A 22498-nucleotide genomic window follows, 5' to 3' on the forward strand; every position below is an offset into this window, starting at 1 on the left:
GCTCAGCAGTGGACCCAGAAGTGGACCAGAAGCACTTCCAGTCCATTTCCGGGTCCACCAGGGAGTAGGCGCTGGACCCCTCCCTGATCTCCAGCTTGGCGACTGGGTCGGGGGACACTCAGGATCCCTCCATGGCTGATTGCTGAGCTGGGGTGGGGGTGCAGGGAGGGTCCCCTGCGTACTCAGCGGCAGACCCAGAAGTACTTCCTGTCCACTCCTGGGTTTGCCGCCGAGCACACAGGGAGCCCCCCCACACTCCTGTGGGACGCTCCATCTGCCCCACCATCACAGTGTTCATGAGCTGTGCCTGGTACCTTGAGGTATGTAGAAAAAAAACATTTAAAGCTGAGTCTATGGCCAAATCGCTGATTTTTCAAATCGGCATCGAATCTTCAGATTCAGATTTGGCTGTATCGAATTGGGACAGCGATCCTAATCAACGACTCGGACCGAATCAATGATTTGGACTGAATCTGAATCCAAATCGAATACGGCCCATTTTGCACACCCCTACTGGCTATGCCTGCATTTTGCCATCTGCAGGTTTCCTCATGGTGACTGAATCTCCAAACTTTTCTTTACAACTTTTCCAGCCCCTTTGCACCATCCTGAGCAGCACAAAATAAGCTAAATTGGACTCCATAATCCATTGTCAAGTACTGAAGTGGAATTCTTATAAGCAGAGGGAGTCTAAAAAGTCAGGTGGAAATGGGAGAAATGAAGTGGAGAAAGATGCTTACTTTAGATCAGGGACAGGCAAAATCCAGCTCACAGGCCAGTTCTGGTCTGTTATAAATAAACTATAATGGAGACCCCAGCTGCAGTTGCTCAGGGCTGGGGTTGCCATGGAGACCAGCTGCAGCCATGCTGGCAATGCGCACAGCAGAGCAGGGCAGGGGGCTGCTCTGTACCCACTGGAATCTTGCGATGGGGGTAGCTTGCTCTGGAGCCAGGGCAGAGCCACGATCTGTAGTCTGCACACTCTGGGCAGGGGTGCGCAAGCAGGGGATCATGGCTCTGCCCCTGCTCCAGACCAGGCTGTCACCTCTGCAAGTAGCTGGGGCAGAGCCATGATCCCCTTCTTGCACGTCACTTGCCTGGAGGCTCTGGCCTAGTTACAGAACAAGCTGCCCCCATCGCAAGTTCCCAGCAGCTCCAGAGCAGCCTCCTTCCCTGCTCTGTCATGCACACGGTCAGCATGGCTGCAGCTGGTCTCCATGGAAACCCCAGCCTTGAGCTTTCTCGCACAGCTGTGGCTGGGGTATCCATGGAGACTGACCCCAGCCATGTGGGCAGGGGGTGCTTGGAAATGGAGTCTGTCTGCTTGCCAGATCGGCCATTTTTCCTAGCCATGCTTTAGATGAAGGGAAACTTTTTGTGGGGAGGTAGGGGGAATGATAGGGCTTTGCAAAAGGTAAAGAGTTCCTTTAGTGTTGGAGGTTAGATGGGACATGGGGTCATTTTCTGCCACCCTGACTCTCACTGAAAAGTACCTTGCCATTTAATCAGTCAGACTGAAATCAGTGGGGACACTTGTAGAGTAAGATATTATTCAATATAAGTCAGAACAATCATAGAACAGTGTAGACAGTGTAAAAAGAGCTGAGCTTTGACAGTCTCCCAGGTGCACATGCATATAATGATATTTATTTAGTTAGTACAACTGAACCACACCAGAGAGCATTACAGCATATGTTTGAGGGTAACAAAAAATTCAGTTTAAAAACTCCTACATCACAAAAACCTGGTGTGGTTGGGGCCTTGAACACCTCTCTAGCTGCTTACTTTTCAAAGAAAACTATTTTTGCCACCGTAAACAGGTGAGTGTTTTGTCTAGAATAAGCAAGTAAACTTTCAATACTTTTTGAGAAACAAAATTGCTGTTTCAGATTTTGTTCCAGAGTTATTTTCCTTATTTCAAAATAACAAATGGTTGCCACTATAGCTTTCATTTCTGGAAAATTTTGATTATTGGGAGGCCTTTAATGTGGAACTGCACTGCAGTAGTCTATATAGACATTACTTTTCTTGCATGGAGAACTAGATCAAGAGTAATGAACAGAAAAACACAAGAGCTAAGTACAGACAGTCAAAAAGCCTGAGACTGAATTGATTCAATCTTTGCAGGTTAGACTAAGTTGCATAGATTGAACAGATAAGCAAGTGGACAGACATTCATTTTTTATTCTGGAAATGCAGCCACATGTCTGCGGTGGTCCAGGTCAGAAGCTGGGGGTTAATGCTTTATGAGATCTTTTCATGATTTACTTACATATATGGCATGTTTACATAATGATAATCTAGGGGGGGTTTCTTTTTTAAAATGGGTTTCTTTATAAATATGACTCTCAAGAATAGATTGAGGATTTCATTTACCAAAAAACCTGTCAGTCATTATACATTTTTTTCAAAGCATAAAAACAGTTTGGTTTGCTGTCAGTTTGGTTTGCTGGCATTAAATCCTATATATTTTTAAATACTATATTAAAAAGATGCAGCTGTAACAAGAAGTTCTTGGGGAAACCTGTTGCATATGAAATTTATATATCCATGAAATGTCATAACTATACATTATAGACATGTATAGAAAATTTCCACCATAAATAGATTTTTCCTTTCATTTTTCAATTAAATTTCAATATTTTTAAATTTAAGACTGGAAGAAATCACAAATGATTGTTCAAGTTATACTAACACATTTTATGGCAAAGAGCTGTTCAAATTATTTTACTTTTTTTAAAAAAAACTTTGAAGATAATTGTCAAAATGTAAACATTTTCCATTGGGTGAACATTTGTCAATGATTTTTTCCATGAAGATCTGTCTCCCCTGAGGTCAAAAGGAATTTTGTTATAGAATTGTAGCAAAATAGGATTGGAAGGGATCTCAGGAGTCCAAACCCTGCTCAAGGCAGGATCATTCCTGCATAAACCATCCCGGCCACTTGTTTGCCTAACCGGCTCTTAAGTATTTTGGAGGATGGAAATTCTGCAACCTCTTTAGGTAATCTGTTCCAAGGCTTAACCACCCTGACAGTAAGAAAGTTTACCTAATATCCAATGTAAATTTCCCTTCTTGCAATTTAAGGTGATTATTGCTTATCCCTGTCCCCTGTTGCCACAGAAAATAGTCAATCACCATCTTTTTCATAACCAACCTTCATGTATTTGAAGACTAGTATCCACCTCATCCTTTTCCAGAGTAAATAATCCAATTTCTTCCAACCTTTTTATGTCAATCATATTTACTAGACCTCTAATCATTTTTTTTGTTTTCAGCTGTACTCTTTCCAATTTGTTCACATCTTTCTTCAAGTGCAGTGCCCAAAGCTGGACACAGTGCTCTAGATGAGGCTGCACCAGCATAACAAGCTGACTTGGAACAGGGTTTCACCCCATATTTTTAGTCAGTGTTTGTCACTGCTCCCTAGGGGCCTTCCTCTAGAGAAGGGGTGTCAAGCTGATCCTGGGTCTTGGGCAGATCCAGATTATGAGGGTTCTTCTTAGGTTAAACCTGTGGTCTAGCAGTGGCTGCAACAGGTCTGCCAGCTGAGGATTCCTAAAGGTATCATTGGTCCAGGGGCTGGCAGCAGGGATCAGACAGAAGTGGAGCAAATAAGGCTTATATTTGCATAACCCTCACTTACTCCTCCTGTATCCCTTCACCCGCTCCTCCCCTCTCTGCCAATAGTCTCCTCCAATGGGATGCAGACACCTTGAATTTTTCAGCAGACCATACCTATTAGCCCTGCCCCCCCAACTTACAGTAGTAGCTTGCTGGACTACTATTGGGTCAGATGGAACCAATCTGGTGGCCAAGCCCATCCCCCAGCCCATGACACTCCTGCTCTAGAGTTCATGAAATATGAGACCATCATCTCTTAATCTTTCTGTTGGGTCCCAAGGAATCATTTCTCTTTCCCCCCTCATAATCATAAGGCTGTGTGTGCATCAAAGTTATTTTGGTGGTGAAAAGGTATGGAACTCGGTACTGTCATGCTCTCCAGTTTCTGGTCTTTCAGTCTGTGATATAAAAATTCCATCGTCCATGATTGTTTACCACAATAAAACTTGTATCTGACTTCATGCAAGAAAAGTAACACCTATATATTTTATACAAGTCTCTTTAAGAGAGTTGGCTAGATGTTCCAAAACTCATCAGCATTACTTTGGCTGTCTGGCTTGTGTTTCAGAAACACAACTGTATCCAAATGATCCCTAAATAACTTTGTATACACCTTTCAAGTCACTGCCACCAGTTGTGAGAATAACCAAGTGTCCCTTGGATATTTCTTTTTTAGGAAACTATATAAAGAGCTGCAACTTGGAGGTTCAGTTAAAAAGAGCTTTTCTGTCTTTCTAAAATGGACATTGATGTATGCTCATTTTGCTGAAGTATTTCAAAAGGTTAAATAATATTAAGAGTCCAGTTTTGTTGACCTTACTGAGGACTAGTCATGAGAGTATTGCCTTATGTACAATAATATTTCAGAAGTGTACATGGAAAAATGTCTCTTAGATCCTGAAAATGTTCATGATACATTTCCACATTTGCTTTCAGCCTTTCAGCCTGTCATTGCCTTCAGTTAGGTTCCAGCGAATAATCATGAGTAATGCTACTCACAAACCAAAGGGTAACATTTTTTAAAATGATACTTGATTTCCTTTGAAAAAGCATAAAATCCTTGTGCTTTTAAAATTAGAATGGTATGATGTTAGTATTAGGGTGATGTTGCATTCAATTAATCTTCTGTTTAAGATTAACATCAGAGACTTGCACAGCAAGCCATATGAGGATAGGCTTAGCGACCTGGGACTCTTCAGCCTAAAAGAAAAGGCTGAGAGGGGACCCGGTAGCAGCTTACCATTACATTAGGGGAGTACATCAAGAGCTCAGTGAACAACTGTTCACCAGAGCACCTTGGAGTAAACCAGGAGTAATGGTCACAAGCTCCTGGGAGACTGTTTCAGGCTCAACATTAGGAAAAACTTTTTCACAGTTAGGGTGTCCAAACTCTAGAATAAGCTCCCTCCATAGGTGGTTCAATCACCTACCCTGGACATTTTCAAGAGGAGATTGGACGGTCACCTTGCGGGGGTCACCTGACCGCAGTTGTCTTTCTTGCTGGGTGCAGGAGGCTGGACCCGATGATCTTCCAAAGTCCCTTCCAGCCTTACAATCTATTAATCTTAAAGAGAAAATGTGAAGATTTTACTATACAAACACAGCATTTTATATGGGTCCCCAAAGAGGTAAATATATGCATTTAATTAAAGTAAAATTAATTTATTTTAATAAATAATTGTCTTTAGTGAGAAATCTTAGAGGCATAGTATTTTGTTTCTCTGCTATATGCTGAACACAGCCATCACTAACTAGAATGTCCCAAGAAATTCCATTCCGAAGTCTATATCTTTGGTACCTCCTAAACGTATCAATGTATTTACAACTTTACTGAAAAATTTAAATGCAATTTGTATTAAAACTTTTTATGCTTAATTTCAATAAAAGATTGAAATTTCTTCCCAATGGGCACCAAAAAGTTGTCCCAAAAAAATGGTCTGAGGTAATTCAGATCAGTCAATGTTTAAATCTCAAAACATTCCTCATAAAACCTTTCCAGCCAGGAAAACTGCCTTTAGTACATGCAATTTAGTAAAACTTGGCTCACATTTTTGGGGAGGTGAGGGGATCTTTAAAATGGAACTATTAGAGGTTAAAATGGAGTTGATTTTTTACTTTGGTGATGATAGTTTCTGATGTCACACTTTGTTATTCCTTTAAAACATCTATGTTGTAGATTTATTTCTGCTGCAACCTCCTTTAAACACCATCGATATGAAACTTTAGTGATCTTTTCCACCTGTATACTTTCTCTTCTTTCTAAGTTATAATTTAAACGAAGAGATTTTTTAAAATATCAGTATTTAAATCATCAAATGTTCTTAGACATAGAAAAATCTCTTTATTACATGTATGTAAACTAATTCCTTTGGAAGAATATTTTTTCCTCGCATGTTAGTTTACCCTTATGATAGATATGTTAACTGATTTGCCTTGCAAATTTCTTTTCACTGAGCATGGTTTGCAGCTAATGACTAATGTGCTGATGTGCATCGTTCTTATAAATTTGCATGTGATATATTAGGCTTGAGATCGGGAGAGCACTTAAACATGAGATTAAGTCTTGTTGAAGATAAATATCTGTTTACGAGGTGTCCTGAATACAGATGTTTTTTCTTAATCTGCGTTTTGATTGAAGGTTCAGTTAAAATTTACTATTAAACTACAATTAAACTTACTGTTAGGAAATAGAAATTGAATATACAAGTTAAAGGCCTTATTTCTTTGTCTAGTTCTCCCTACTTTGCTATAAGGCATAGTTTAAGGCCAAATGTACCTTGGTCAAATGTTCTTAGACATAGAAATTAGGAATGGAAAAGTTATAGCTTTAAAGACTAAGATATGTACCTAAACAAGAATTCTTCCTATTTCTAATCTTTCTTTCCACTGGATGGTCCAGGTATCTATCTCCATTTACTCCTGAAAATGGCAAGGATAACAGGTATTTCACAAAATGGTCAATGTAGGGAATGTGGGAACCAGAATTGGATACAAGAAGGCCATTCTTGTTCTCCTTCCCAGTGTAAGCTGTAGTGGAAATTCAAGTCCTGTTTTAAAAACCCCTTCAGCTAATTTTTAGTCTTTTCATTAGCCCTCTGGACATGTAAGGGAAGGTCAGACATGTAGCTGTAGCATGGAATTTTTTCTTCAAATTGCAGAGTGATATTTTACTCCCTGTAGAGTCATAACAATGCGCCCAAGTGCCTAGGCCAGCAGCAATTTACTAGCTAATGCTGTGTTGCTGGCACAATCATGCAGCTGTGGCAGCAGTGGTTTTTCTTTTTCTTTCTTTTTCCTGCTCATCACTTCCAGTCAGCACCTGCGGCAGCTGCCCTGGTTGCCCTGCCTTGGTTAGGCTACTGAACAAAGATTTGGCTCTTATCCCCAAAGAACATTGTTTTTTTCTCTCAAGTCCTGTAGGCAGATGTTTGTTGCAACAGTCAGGAATGCTGTGCATGTAGTTAGTGTCAACATTTGATGGGTTTTTGTCCTGGTGTGTGACCCCCAACCAGTTTGTGTGTTCAGGATACTAAAGCATTTGTGACTAATTCTGCCTTCAGATACATACATGTTCACCATTACCACTAACGGCCATAGAAACAACAGACCACCTGAGCACAAAATTTGACTCTTAGGAATTTTGTTAGAAGTAGTTAGAGGAGTATAAAATGCTTCAGTCCATGTGCCCATTTTTCTTTCTTTCGTTTCCTTTATTTATTTATTTATGTCTTTTTCCCCCTTTTTTCCTTATCTGTTCTCTCTGTGGATTCAAATCCTCGAGTTTCATTTTGAGTTTTAGGGCTTCCAAAAACCTAATAACTTGAAGAGCTCTCAACTGAATCGCAAAGTTTTGCTGGGTATTGCCCTTGACCTGCAAGCAAGCAAAGGCACCTGAAGCCATTAATCACTTCGAGTTGGCTTACATCTCACCCCAGATTACTGCAGGTCTGTGAATTTGATTCAGATTTAAAGCTTTTTGAAAAATCTAAACTTATGCAAGTCTTGGTTAGTTACATGGCCTCCCTCGTTTTGTTTTGTTTTTTCTTTTATTCTGTTTTACAAACCAATTTCCGAATCTTTTGAACAAAAAAAACCACTTTTTGTCCAGGAAAACAAAATGCAGCATATGTGCATTTTAATGGCATGCTTTCATATTTAGAGATTTTGAAATATTGGGCATGCATTCTTTTCTCAGTTTGCATTCTTTTAATTGGGTCGTGTACTTCCATAGCAGCTGCACACCCATATTTGGGCTGTCATTTATGAAGCATTTATTAAGTATTTTGCCCACTGAGTGTACTCCAGATATGAAGATTAGCAATCAGTATTTTTAGAGGCTACTGCAATAATGTCCATCTTTTTATGTGCCTTAACCCATATCAGTAAAATTTAAGTGGCTTTCTTTGTAGACAGACTATTTTCTGTTTGTTGGCATTTTAGGACTATGCCCTTCCAAGGAATAGTTCTCTCAGCTCCAGTTAGTGAGTAGATTCTTAATTAGTGCTCCAGCTCACCATACCTGTAAGTACTGAGGCCCGATAGCAGTGTTTGAACTTTGTAATAACCTAGGCAATTCTGTTCTCCCTGTCCTGGTATAGTGGACCATTTTGATTTGTCTGGGGTAACCTTACCTAATCATTCCTGACTTTTATGCAGCTCTCACTTGTCTTTTGTTTCACCAGATTTCACAATCAGAAACACCAGCCATCCTATCTTTCTTATATATTGCTCCTGTGCCACTCTGCATTTAAAATGAACAATCAGTGCTTGCAAGTAATTGTATATTACTATGTAGATTAAATTAAATGAGACTGAATTCTAAAAAGTAAATTTGTCATTGATGATATGTGCTTAGAAGTGCTAAGTTATTGGTTACAAATGTTCCGTTTGAAAAAAAATGTTTAGCATGAGATAATGCTGTAAAACCAAGAAAGTAGTTTTGTTGATGTGAGAATGTGAGAATTAGTCACTTGTGAAAGTAAATATTCCTGAAAGTAAAATGTGTATATATGCATGAATTAGTGTAGAAGTTGTACATGTAATATATTTTATAGCAAGTTAATGAAAAATTGCAGTAGGAGTTATTTTAGATAGCCATCATTTTGGAGCTTCTAGATAGCAAATGGAATAAATAATGGTAACATTTAAATACTCTCCTCTGTATTTCCTTTGCTTGGGAAGCCATCTGAAAAGATCAGCAACCAACTCCTGGTGTCTTATAGTTTCAGGTGGCCTGGACCTACAGTGAATACCATTTATGCCATTTATTTTGCCATCCATCTTTTTAAACTAATAGTAAAAACTTGCATGTCTGCTGCACTCCTGTCACTTCTTTTCCACTTGTGAATTCACCTTTTATTTCCATGGCTCTTACTGATGCTTTTTCTTCATCTTCTCATACTCAATTCCTCCCTATCTGTGGGAATTTCTCCATTTTGTTTAAACTCTATTGTTCACCATAAAAAGTCCAGTTCTATGGCTGAACAATCCGTCAGCACCAAGAAATATTTTAAACCTTCTCCTACCACCTGTTAAAACCACTTGTACACTTATTTTTCCCCAAAATAATTTCAACAGTTTTTTTTTCATATCATCATGTCTTCCTTGGTCAGAAAGACCAGTTAGAAAAAAAAATACATTTACATCACAAATTTATGTTACCTACAGAAGCAGGGCCAAAGCACTAATTATACCTCTAAAGCCAGAATACGTTTATGCTAGTTGTTGGCTCAGAGGGCCCTGTAACTTTAATTAATTATCCTATTAATACCCTATAGTGCATTAATTTTACTGAAAGATAACAGCTACCTTATCTCTAAGGAAACTGGTCTTGATTTTATTAACTTACAGGACAGAAGAATAATTGGCACATATCATTGTCCAGAAATGTATTCAACAAAGGTATCTTTCATTGTTTTCTCATGTTTTTATCCTCAGAGACTTAAAATTGAGGTCCTGACCATTTGTGGTCACTAAAGATCCCATGGCACTTTTTGTAAGCATAGGCATCTCAACCCCAAGCATTCTGGCCAAATTGCAATTTATGTAACTATATTCTGCTTACCTAACATTCCCACCACCACCCACCCACCCCATAGTTTCAATTGGCGACAGCATTCTTCATTTCCTCTATGAAAATAAAGTGTGTTGTTCTGTACTGTTATACAGTCACCACATTTCACCTGAGAGGTGATTGCACTTCACTGGCACATGAAGTGATTTTTCTTTCTAAAGTTTGGAAAGCGCTTTGGGATCGTTTTGAATAAAAAGTGTATATAGTAAATGTAATTTGTTATCATCTTCTCAGGCTTCAGTTTAGTTACCAAAGTACATTTTATTTAGGGTTGGGCGAACCAGGTAGGTGACAATGACACTCCAAACCATGTCTTGTACCTCACAGTAAACTGTCTTTTACGAGGTTCAATAGCAAAGTTAATTTACTTTTCCTTATTTTTCATTTTTGTGTCCTTTTGCATTACTGGATTGGAAATGAGAGGTCTGCATACCATGAAATATTCAGTTCCTCTGCAATGTTCTGTCACTGTTCCAGATGCAGAAGGTCAGACTAAGTGCTAGTGAAGCACATGAACTTCTGGGTGCTTATCTGACCATTCTACCATTTGGAGGTTCGCCCATCACTAATTTCACTAAATATTGGGTTGTTTGTACTTTTCCTCAAAAAAAGTTGTTGAGGTGTTGGAAACCTCTGCTCCAGCTCTCATTATACAACTGTGCTAAGTTCATTAGAAGACACTTTCCCCTAGGAGGTTAAAATAACAAAGCATGTAAAGCATAATATATTATGGGCACAGATTTCTTTTTTGTTTAGTGATATTAATCCTACTTAACTGCTGCCAATGTAGAAGACTTGCTGTGTTGACAAATTTACCAGGTATACACACACATTTCAATGTTGTTAAATATTTGTCAATAACAACCGTACAAGGACTCAATGCAAAAGAAAAAGATAGCAGTTAACTGGAGAAAAATAAATCTGAATACTGAATACTGTAAAATATTTAAATCCAAGTTAAATTGATCAGATTTTTTCTTGCATTTGTGTGTTCCATATGAAGTATATTCTATAATATTCCATAAAGAACACCTTGTGATCTGATATCAGTACAAGTCAGTGAAATAATACAGTCAGTTTCCATTCAGCTGCAAAGGACTCTAGGTGTGGCCATGTTAGTGGAACCCAAGGTAGATTCTTAACAATTAAGAAGGTTCTTCTCCTTTTCAGTTGAAAAAAATTCACAACCTGCTTTCATTTAATCTTTAGCATGAAATTCTGGGCTACTGAAATCAGTCTCATCTCCCATTGACTTCAGTAGGGCCAGAATTTTACTCCTCATGTCTGAGCTAAGACAACATGGACCTAGTGTTTTAAGTCTTTGCAGCCCCATCTTATGTGCTACTTCCCTTTGTATTGTTAATCATTATTGCAGTCTTATTATACTGTCATACTGATTATACTTTTCTTTATATTCAGAGCCTTAGAGGTCTCATAGGGTATGAGATTATGTGGTGATTCAAACAAAACATATTGCCCCAGAAATCACTGATGTTTATAAGGCTTTAGAAAATTATTCCAGACAAATGTTTGTTGAGAGGCTGGAAGATATTCCATAGACTTGCTTAGAAGTTGTAAGTCTCTGATTTTTCAATTGGGCAGCAGGGAACTAGTTTTTGTCTTATTTAAAAGTTTATAGACTTCCCAGGTATTGTGATGAAATATTTTCTTGAGTTCAGGTTAAATCCATGCAATTTTTTCTGCATTATTTTTTCATAATCACGCTAAAAACATAGACAGGAAATTGTACTGAAGAAGGGTGGGAATGGAGCAATTACTACATGTCAGCTCATCCATAGAAATTGTTTCATGTGTCTGCTTTATTCCATGGTAAGTACAAAGTAATCCATGGTAATCATTTAATGGTGAGCAAACGTAGTTTCCACTTTTAGCATAATACAGCTGACACATGAAACTGTTCCTGTGGATCACCTTATGCATGGTAAATCCACTCTCCCCTCTCCCTTAATTCACTATATTTATCTATATAGTTTTTGAAAGATCATGATTTGAGTTTCATTTTGAGTTGTTAGGTTTGTCCAAAGCAAAATTCAATTGAACTAGAGGGGTGCAAAGTCATTTAGTCTTTACAATTTAAAGGAAAGCCTGGCAAACCAAAATTGTTGCATTTGACACAGTTCTAACACAGATGTAATCACTCAAATCACAGTGTTTCAATAGGTCCAAATAACTTTTATGTAAAGTTGGTCCCCTTGATGTGTATGCTATCAGTTAGTATATGTGTATGCTATTAGTTAAGCTAATATTTAAATACACTGTAAAATGATTGCCATTAAACAGTAATCATTTCTATCCATCCTGACACCATGGCAGCTAAAAGATTATTTTTATTCCCTGAATGTTGGCAAATGCTGTGCTGTGCTATCTCTGACACCACAGTGAGATAGCTGCAAAAATAACGTCAATTTAATATTATCATTGAAAACCTCACAAAAACAGTTATTTTCATCTCCTTTGTACGCATATTGACAGTAGTATATAATGAATACATAATGTGGCTGAATTACTGTTTATTCAGGAAACCATGGGGTAGTGTATCTCTCACTTAAGATGGTATACATCTGGAGTACATCCACTGAAGTCAGTGGAGTTATAACTGGCTCTTCGTTTGCCACTTGTCTGAATTAATCAAAGTATTTGCATATAGTTAACCTTGGTGGTTAAGTAATTCAAAATACTGATGAGCATTACAAGGAAAACCTTAGGTAACCTCATACTTACGGAAAGTTTTTAAGGGACATATTGTACCTCAGATGTATGCCAAGGTAACTAACTGCAGAATTTATCCCTAACCTTTTTGAATGAAGTTTTTGTAGTCACATTTTTAATCATAACATCACATAAATAGGTTTTTCTTCATGGAATTGCCTCATTTATTTGTCTTTTTAAGTGCTCATTGAAACTACTGTGCAATGTAAATTTGATGTGATTACACTCTGGAATAAATACATGGATTTTTTTTGCTTTTAATATTCAACCATCTGCCAGTGTTCTCATCTGATGAAATCTCCCAGTATGCACTGTGCTTTATGAAGTTTGTGAATGTTGGAGAATGGCATTCTTGTCTGTATATTGTGCATATTTGGAGATCTTGTCACAGTGGAGGCTGCCACTTCCTGGAAGAAAAAGAAAGAAAAATCCAACCTCAGTAAATTATTGAGCCCAGATATGTGTGCACAATCTAGAACTCTTGGTTCAAAGATGATTCCTTTTATTAGGTCAACTGAGAAATCAGAAAAAATATATATTTTTCTGCAAGTTTTCTTGCTCACATTCCCTTCATCAGGCTCAGGGAAAATTAAAGATGGTAAAAAGTCCCCATAGGTAGGAAATAAACTTCATTTTTGCAAAGAGGAAGCTGAAGATAGAAATCAGTCCCTCTGGGTCCGTGTCTTTGAGAGTTGTTCTGAGTTGTTCTTTGTTGTGCAGATCAGGCAGGATTCCTTCCCTGGAGGTGTCAAATGGCAAGCAGGGAGGTGTAGAAATTTTTCTTGTTGTTCAGCAATTAAGTTTATTACTCAAAATCGGCTAAAATATGGCATTTTCCATATTTCAGGGAAGTATTTGGTAGCCATGTTAGTCTGAGACACAATTAATGCAAAAATCTAGAACTCTTGGTTCAGAGATACTTTTCAAATGATTATGCTCTACATGCATGAGATTAGGAAATAACCAGCTACCTTGTGCCATCACTCTGTATTCTTTCTACTCTCCAAATCTAAAGTCCAGCAAATACCTTCTATTCAGACATACAGAACAGGCATGATTAGCCTTAGAATATGCAGATTCCTGTTTATAAATATTGTCATCTCACTATTTAAAGGACAGGGCTAAAAGTCCTTTAACTAGATTGGCATCTAGTGGATTTCTTTGACTCTATATTAAGTCTGCTGTCTTATTTCTTACAGATGGATCCACATGAAAATATTTTGTTGAGCACACTTGAAATTAAAAATGAGATGGCTGCCTCTGAGGCTGTTATGGGGCTTGGGGACCCTAGAAGCACTATGCTTGCCTACGATACTTCAAGCATCCAGTACCGGAAAGCTGGCTTGCCCCGACACAGCTTTGGCCGCAATGCCCTGGAACGACATGTGGCACAAAAGAAAAGTAGGCTACGGAGACGTGCCTCTCAACTGAAAATTACCATTCCTGACTTGACTGATGTAAATGCCATAGATCGATGGTCGCGCATATTCTTCCCTGTTGTTTTTTCCTTCTTCAATATTGTCTATTGGCTTTATTATGTGAACTAAAAAACAAAGCCACACAGAAAGCAAGAACTGGATTTCTCTTCAAATCGGTTGTACAGCCAAAAGTGGGACTTAGAAAAATTCTATTCAGGACAAAAGTTATTTTAAAACACCTTAGTTGCTGGCCCACTCTATGGTCTGTTTTCTAACATTTGGGTTACTTCTGCTAAACTGTTAATCTGTTCTTAAGTTACAGTATGAACACATTCCCCCCCATTAAAATATTAGTGCATTTGAAGTGTGGAGGTAAAATTTGATTGTAACGATCATTTCTTTTCTTCTTTTTTTTATATAGTAACATGCATATGAGCTAAAACACACAAGCTATTAAAAAAAGAGAATTTGGAAGACAGGTTTAAGTTTTAACCACTGCTTGTGCCATTTCTTTGTGAAATTGCACACCAAGTACATATGCATCTATAGTTAAAAAGAGAGAGCGTGTTCTAAGATGCTGTCATGCTTATGAAACATACACACTTTTATCTTCTAAAATGTGTAAACTTGAAAACAAGTAGTGCCTATCATCTTACCAGGATGATCATGGTCAAAGGTGTCCCAACTGTATTCAGGTATTTCCTGTTATTTACTGAAAGAACTAAACCTTTGACTGATATTATGAATGAGTCAGGAGTTTGCACAGAAATTTAGAAACTAAAGCCAGGGGGGTTTTTTTATTTTAAAGCAGCAGCATAGGGTGGTGATCACAGTCCATCACATTTGTGATCTAGAAGGGAGCGTGGAAATCAGGTTTAGAGATGGACCAAGCCATCATGTCCTAAACGGGTAGACGTCCTGTTACACTCAACATTTGGGAAAGGGAGTCATTTGTCTGAAGTGCCAAACATTGGTTGAACAAACAGTAACTTTATATGTGGCTAAAGAAGACCATTGGTGCCCTGCCCTTCCAAGGGTAGAAAAAAGGTAAAAGGAATGATTTCCGGATATAGCACTAAGAGAGGGAAAGCTATAAATATATACTGTGCAATTGAATTCTGTCAATCATAGTAAGTATATTAGTCCAAATTGTTCATATGGAGTTGAGTGTTTTCTTTCAAGTTTGCAAACTTTCAAGCTTCACACCTGACGTTGCTTTTATATCTAGCATCTAACATCCAGCAGGAGAGAACAAAAAGATGTATTGTGTCAAGCAGACAATTACAGGAATTATCTTAGCTGTTTTCAGAGTTCAGATTCAGAAGGTTTCCAATCATACATCTTTTAGTACAAAATAATTGGCCAGTAGGATATTTTCTCAAGCTGAGCTAAACAATACTTTTTTTAGTAAACTCAATAAGCTATTTTAAAAGAGAGGATTCAATAAACATTGCTTTAATAGATTGATTATACTTTTCAGCGTTTCCTACTTTAGAAGGTCTAACGATGTCCTTTAAAACTGAAAAAACTAAGTTTTGCTTTAGAAAATATATTTTTATTGAAAAAAAAAGAATAGTTTTTTCCATTTAACTTTATATTGTATAGGAAGGCTTTTCCCAAAAGGTGGGCAAGGTAATAGAATAAAAGTTGCTTATTGTGCCATTTTAGAAAATCTGCCTGTATAATGAAAAATTTAGTCTAGTAACTAAAAGCATCAAGTCCTGACAGATTTTACAGATGTCTTCAGAGTTCAACAGAAGATAGTCACCAGAATAATGGCTATAATCCCTTGTGTCTGTGCTACCTCTCACCTACAGCCAGCCTTCTAAAAGGAACACAAATTACAGCATCCTCTGAATAACAGAGAAATATGCAAACAGCTTCATTTTCCCTATTTAAAGATTCATTTAGAAATACTTTAAGAATTGTTTCTGAACGTTTTTTCATTAAAAACAGATTTTTTTTTCTCTTTTTGCTCTTGTTCTATCCTTTAAAAATTAACATCTCTTTTGGAAATGTTATGGGTTTGTTTTTTTTTAAAGGGGTGAAAAATGACTGGAGAAAAACAGCTTTGAGAATTAATGACCTAGTTTGCCCTGTAATTTCTTACTTCTCTTCTACATTACCACTGGCTTTGCTTCAGAATGAGAAAAATAGCTTTGACTGTTATTTTGTTAAGAACCAGAAAGTAAGGTATGCTAAGCATTTACATTTCTAGTTACCATCAAGGCAATTGTGTGTACTCAGCACTGCCTCTAGGGTCAAACACCGAAATGTGTGTAGAGTCAAACTTTTGATCATATGATAGCTTTTCCATGATGAAAGTTGCTTTATCATTCACTGATTTGATTTCTGAGGGCATTTCATAAATAAAAACAATATATTTTGTAGGTGTATTTGAAGTTACCCTTATACATGAATCATGTATGCAAATTCCTCCCAACTTCTAAGAAAAGGATCCAGTCCAGAAATCAGTAATATTCTTTGAAGTCTGTTCTTTAGTTTTGGCACCTTTTATGATTAATCCAGTTTAATATTATGTTAGACATTTCAAGCTCTTGTGTGCAAGATTTCTTTTCACTCTTTTCACAAAGAGCCTTTTACTTTTTATTTCATAGAAACATAATTTGAATACAGGAGGCATCAAGCACATATGTGGTAGGCACACCTCAAACATAAAACCTAACAGAGAATATGCTTATTTTCTGCTTTGGTTTAGCAGATCAGCTGTAGTCAAAACCATGGAGCTCAGATCCTAATACTGCGCATTAATGTTTCTGAAGTTACAGTACAAGCCATAATACTCTCTGATGATGTTATTCAGGGAGTGAAATGAAATGTCTGGTTTCTGCTCAGGTGTCATTTATGAAGGATATTTCAAAGGAGGAAGGAGCACTTTAACTTCCACATGATCCTGTTGACTTTTAATATTCTATATCTAAAACAAACGTGGAAGGATCCTTCCAAAATTGAGCAGTTACATTTTGTACTAAGGCTAAACACTGTGATGTGAATAAGGTAAAGGTAAGAAGAATGGACAAGACCTTGGTATAGAAGAACCAGAACCTAAGAAGGCTTGATCAATTACTCTTCTTCTTGGGTCACCTGTATGAAAGCGATAAATTATGCCAGCATACAAAAGAGGTGGATTTTCTTATGTGTACTACCCTGTAAGTGGATTAGAATAACTAACCTTGCTTTTACCTTAGAACTGACCTGAAGTGAATATTATAGATCCTTTTGCTCCTTTCCACTGTTAGATTCACTAACTAAAATATTAAATTAAAATTTAGATAATTTTTGTAATATAATTACACATTTTGTTGTTTCATTATGCATAATAGCCAGCAATTAAGGTGTTTTTCATCTTTGTGAAATTCATGGGCAAATTATGACTACAACATGGCACAGTTTTAATGAAATCTTTGAGATCAATCTGTAAATATATACTGTATATGACTGCTAGTAAGAATGATATGCATTTTCAGAACTGAAAACTCATGCAACATATTTCTGTGTTTGCATAAGGAATGTTAAGTTTCTATCCTACTGCGGTTTAACAACTGGGAAGAAAGACTCAAGCAATGTCATTCTGAACATTTCTTTTATCATTCCTGGGGTGGGAAAACAGGGTCTTAAGTAATAATGTGTTCAAGATTACTTCAGAGAGTTATAATACAAAGTACATAAAATCTGTCAGGTACAAAAGCACAATGCATAGAGAAAGTGAAGGGTGGGCTTATACCTGGGGACAAATCCTCTTTATTTTAGGCAAAATGTGTATAAAAATTAGAGCTCAAATAATTTTCACTATTATATTTAACTATGGTCCAATTCCATAATTAACACAGTACTGAACACAAGTGAAACAAGCAAGTGTTAAACATTATCCAATTATATTCGTATATAGACATTACTGTGTCTATTTATGCATATGTGTGTGTGTGTGTATATACATATATATACATATACACATACATATACATACACACTCAGTGTGTGTGTGTACACACACGTGTGCACACATATACGCACACACATACATTCATATGTGATGTGTTAAAGGAATAAGCTAATAAGTTCTGTTTCTACCATCAACCAGTATATGAATAATTTTTGAGAAAGCAAATTATTATATTAAAAAAAAAACTAACTATACAGGGTAACTGGGCATTTCTATATCAGATCAATGCATATAATTCGTATGAAGCATTGCACAGTTTGACATTATGATAGTACTGTACCTCCTAGCATCTGAAGTTAGAATAGTCCTCACATTGCTTGCCTATTTCTTCTCTCTTTTTTTATAACAGCATTGTCCACTAGTAACTTTTCAAAACAAAAGTCCTAAGGACAGCAAGAAAAAAAGCAAAAATATTAAATATTTCTAGAACAGTAATATAGGGTGGGATGGCCAGGGTACAATACTATAACAGTAGTGATCATAACATTTTGCTATGTGTACATAGAACATATAATGTGAGCAACCATAATTTAAGCTGAACGTCTGTAAATATTATCAGATTTCTTAAACATTTTTAACTTCTAATTTGTACTTTATGGTAAGGCAAAAAGCTGATTCTATTTATGGTTTAGGTTAATGTGTTCTAAAATTATGTAAATAATTAAATAAGCTGTAAATGAGCAGTCAATAGATAAAGTAATTGTTTAGTGACTTTTTTTTACTAAGTACAATAATTGCAGTGCTCTAGCAGAGTAATTTAAACACCCTTTCGCATAAACAGATTTGGATTCCAGGTAAGAGTTTTAATATAAAAAATAAGAGGCAGTACTGTGGTGTAAAATAGCCATTGCAACAATGTTACTGCTAGCATAACAGGTTCTTTTGTATCATTAAAAAGTTTCAGCAACTGAAGAATGTAGTTCAGCACTCAGTACTCAGATCAAAAGAAAAATATATCATCTGATTTTCACTTGCACTATAGCTCCTGTAAAGTACTCTAGCGAGTGGAGTTATAAAGGAGCATTAAGGTAAATGAAAATTTGGAAAGTGTCTGTCTGTTCCTAAAATCTGTATCCCTTATGCTATGTATTACTAGACTTTAATAAAAAAAATGTTTGACTGTCATTAGATAGCGTAGTGCCCCAAAGCCAAAGAATCTTCATTCCAGAAATTGTTTAAAAGGGAAAACTAGTAAGTCACTGCTTAACACCAAAGGTAAAGTTTAATAAAATGCACTAGGAACTTTGTCTAAATTTTTAGGAAGAAAATGGAATGTTAATCAAAACTACTGCCCTATTCTACTTTGTAAAAATAACAACACCTTAAATATCCATTATTAATGCTAAATTGAAATAGATCATCTCTGCAAGTATATGCAACAAAAACAACTCGTATGTATCAAATATTTTTTTGTAAGTGCTTTGACAATGAATAGAAAAATGAATCTGAAATGATGGAAATCTTATATTTCATGCTAGGTTTTGGTTTTCTTTTTCTTTTTTACTGTTTCTTTCAGCATGAGGTTATCTATTCCAATTTGATAAACATTTTGTATGTTTGCACTGTTGCTGCCATTTGACTGATATTCACCAGGCATATCATTTATGGTCCATCCTATTATTTTGCATTAAAAACAATATGAACACACAAAGCATAATTAATTCTAACAAGCTGCCTATGATTTGAATTCCTTCACATTTTTATTTGCATGGGTGTTTAAATGGTTCTGTTAGTACTGTCTTTGCACAGTTCTGATTTATCTCTTTTTTACTTAGTACTATTTATTCATAATGTAGTAATCATCAGCCTTACTAATGACCTTGTAGCCTTTCTTATATGCACATGATGCACATTTTCCAATGGCTAGAAAATGCAAAATACTAGTGGATATCATTGCATCAGATCTTCATGTCTTTCTCAAAAGGACTGCTAACCTCTGGGATAAATGAGGTAGTAAAATGATGATTGTAAATGAGTAGCACATAAGAGATATTTTCTTGAATTTAAAATTATTGCAGCCAGTTTCAGCATGTAAATATATAATAATGTTGGCTAGTGTGTAATTCTTGAACTAAAAAAATATAAATAAAGAAAACCTAACAGAATGTATGTGTAGTCGTGTTATGTTGGGAGGGATGTTAGATACAGCATAGTTTAATAAGGTCAAATATAGAGAACTTCAGCTTTTATTTTGCCCCTAATCCTGTGGAAGTCATGCCTCTGACAAAACTTGGTCTATGGATTAAATCTAAAGAGGGACCTAGGCACCACAGTATTTAGTGTGTGTTGTGACATCTATCTTTCAAGTACACAGCCACATAGGACAGTCCATAACCATGTGTTAGGTGCCTTTAGATAGAATCAAAAAGGACCAGCCTATTGGGCATGCTTACACGAGACACTTATTGTACAGCTGACTAATTAGTTGCTCAGTAAACATCTCAGCATCTACACACACACCCCTATTAGGCTGGAGTGAACTAATTTACTCTGCAAATGACTAAATACAAGTAAAAACTCTGTAGCAGCGGACATGGGGACTCTGGAGGGGCTGGCTAGGGCACAAGGGTGCTTCAGTATGAGGGCTGCCTGCTGGCTAGCTTCTCACTAAAACACTCATGCCTCAGCCAGCCCCTTCACAGTGCATTGAGCTGTGGGGAGCAGCCCCAGGCTGGCAGGCTGCCTCCCAGGCCCCCTGCCTGGGGCTGCTCCTGCCCAGCTTAATGTGCTGCTTGTGAATAAACTGTGGAACTTATTGCTCTGGAGTTTATTGCTCCCAAGCATACCATTTGAACATGCACCTGGGAGCAATAAATAAAATCTGCAATTTATTCATTCACTGCAATTGCACATGTAGATATGCCCACTGAGTAGGGGAACACCGAGAGTTAGCCAACACAGAACTACTGAGGACAGCAGGAAAGGAAGTTTTAAACCCTGCCTCTCTCCGGGGCTTACACACTTTGCTCAATCCTGCAGGAAGGTATTTAACATCCTCTCAGGATTGGCTACCTTCAATCTTCTCCTGAAAATACAGAGAAGAGGTCATTCTTTCCTTTTAAACCATGACAGCCACAGCTTGGTGTTGAGGTTGTAAGGTTTAAAGGTTTAGTGCAGCAGTTGAAAGGTTAAGTGCTTGCCTAGGATGTAGGAGGTCCTGTTTTAATTCATGCCTCTGCCTGATGGAATTCAAGGACACACATACCACCTAAAGAGTGATCGTGATATATGTAGGCTTGAATTCCACTAATTACTAAACTATAGACTAGTGGTCCCATTGAAACTCACAGTTCACTGGGCCAGAAGACAAAACGTGAATATTATTCTACAGTCTAGTGATTATAGCAGTAACTTTAAGGAATGAGACCTGAGTTCCTGTTTCAGAATTATTTTCTATTTTATCCAATACCTTTTTCATTCAGAATACTTAAAAAGGTCTTGGGGGAAAAAAACCAGAAACTACACTGAAGGCTCTAGCACTATTATATAGTGATCCTCAAATTCTGAGGTTTTGCTCTCTCTTTCCAGCACAGTGCTGGACTGCTTAGACATAGGGTTAGACACAAAATTGACCTCAAATTACTGTTCTAAAGACTGAGACACTTTGGGCATGTACAGAAGCAGAATCTTAGCATAGCTTCAGGTAGAAATTGAGGCATCTGTAGAAGCATCAACACCTCCACGATTAGGCAGTACCTGAACAGGGGTGTTTCAGACTGTGATTCTGGACTTCCTCCTAAGGTCCACATCTGGCATCAAAGGGGGGTTTGTTTTTTTAGGGGGGGTTTATATGAAGCCTTATGACTCTAAGTGGAGACCTCTGAGTGTCTCCTAATGCAATGTGTCTTGTGCTTGCATGGTGTTGATTCTGTAGATGTTATAGAGCTCTTTTGGTTCTAGTGTCTATGCAGAGAATAGTGGCTAAGAATGACAAGAACCTTGGCCCCCACCGATGTAGCACTGTTTGGAGTAATGTTCTCTAATTCCTCCTGGGAGCAGCCATGTCTGAAGGAAGAACCTTATACTACAGCTTCAATGGAGCATTGCTTTCACAGAATGAATAACTGCACAACCCAGAATAGATAGAGGGGCAATCAACAAAGTCCCTGGCCACTTGTATTTCTGTAAGGATCATCCCAGATTTAAGAGCAGTCTACATGTGCAACTCAAAGATTGGGTTGAGTTATAACAAACGTGATATATGTCTCCATGCATTTACATCCTTTGGAGTTCCTTGAGTAAAACTGAGATGAATTTATACCCATGAAGATGTAAACTATTTCTCCTCGTCTGGACTTTTCTGTTCTATATAGAAGTAGCTGTGCGCTGTTAAAGTCTGGCAGCTGTCTATCTTTTTTTGGTAGATTGAAAACACTATTGGTATCAGCTCCAGAGAAACCTAAAAGATCATGTTTGCTGCTGGTGAGGAAAGAGTCAATGACCAACAGTATTCCACCCTGATTCTGTGTTAGTGCAGAGCTTTAAGGGTGTCCAAAGGAAGGGGCAGATCAGTCCAAGGAAAGTGTGGTTTCTGAGAGCAGGGATTTCAACTGTCTATGGTCATTGTGTAGGAATGATGCAGCATGACACTTTTAAATGTCATCGTACATATACATTGGTCTTCTGGTTAGCATATTTAGGCAGAGGACATGGAAATGTGGGGGCATCAGAAAGGAGAATGAATGTTCA

General features: G+C 37.3%; 1 protein-coding gene across 1 annotated transcript in view; it reads left to right on the forward strand.

Moving 5' to 3' along the window:
• LOC102370650 (gamma-aminobutyric acid receptor subunit beta-2-like) overlaps positions 1 to 14301 on the forward strand; it is a 131136-nt gene extending 116835 nt beyond the window's left edge. The window contains exons 6-7 of the mRNA XM_025209821.1: positions 9475 to 9525; positions 13627 to 14301. Of these exons, the coding sequence (XP_025065606.1) occupies positions 9475 to 9525; positions 13627 to 13974 (399 nt within the window). The 3' untranslated portion in view covers positions 13975 to 14301. The remainder of the gene's footprint in view (positions 1 to 9474; positions 9526 to 13626) is intronic.
• The last annotated feature ends 8197 nt before the right edge of the window (positions 14302 to 22498 follow it).

The sequence above is a fragment of the Alligator sinensis genome, unplaced genomic scaffold (genome assembly GCF_000455745.1).
Source record: "Alligator sinensis unplaced genomic scaffold, ASM45574v1 scaffold830_1, whole genome shotgun sequence".
Taxonomy (NCBI): domain Eukaryota; kingdom Metazoa; phylum Chordata; order Crocodylia; family Alligatoridae; genus Alligator; species Alligator sinensis.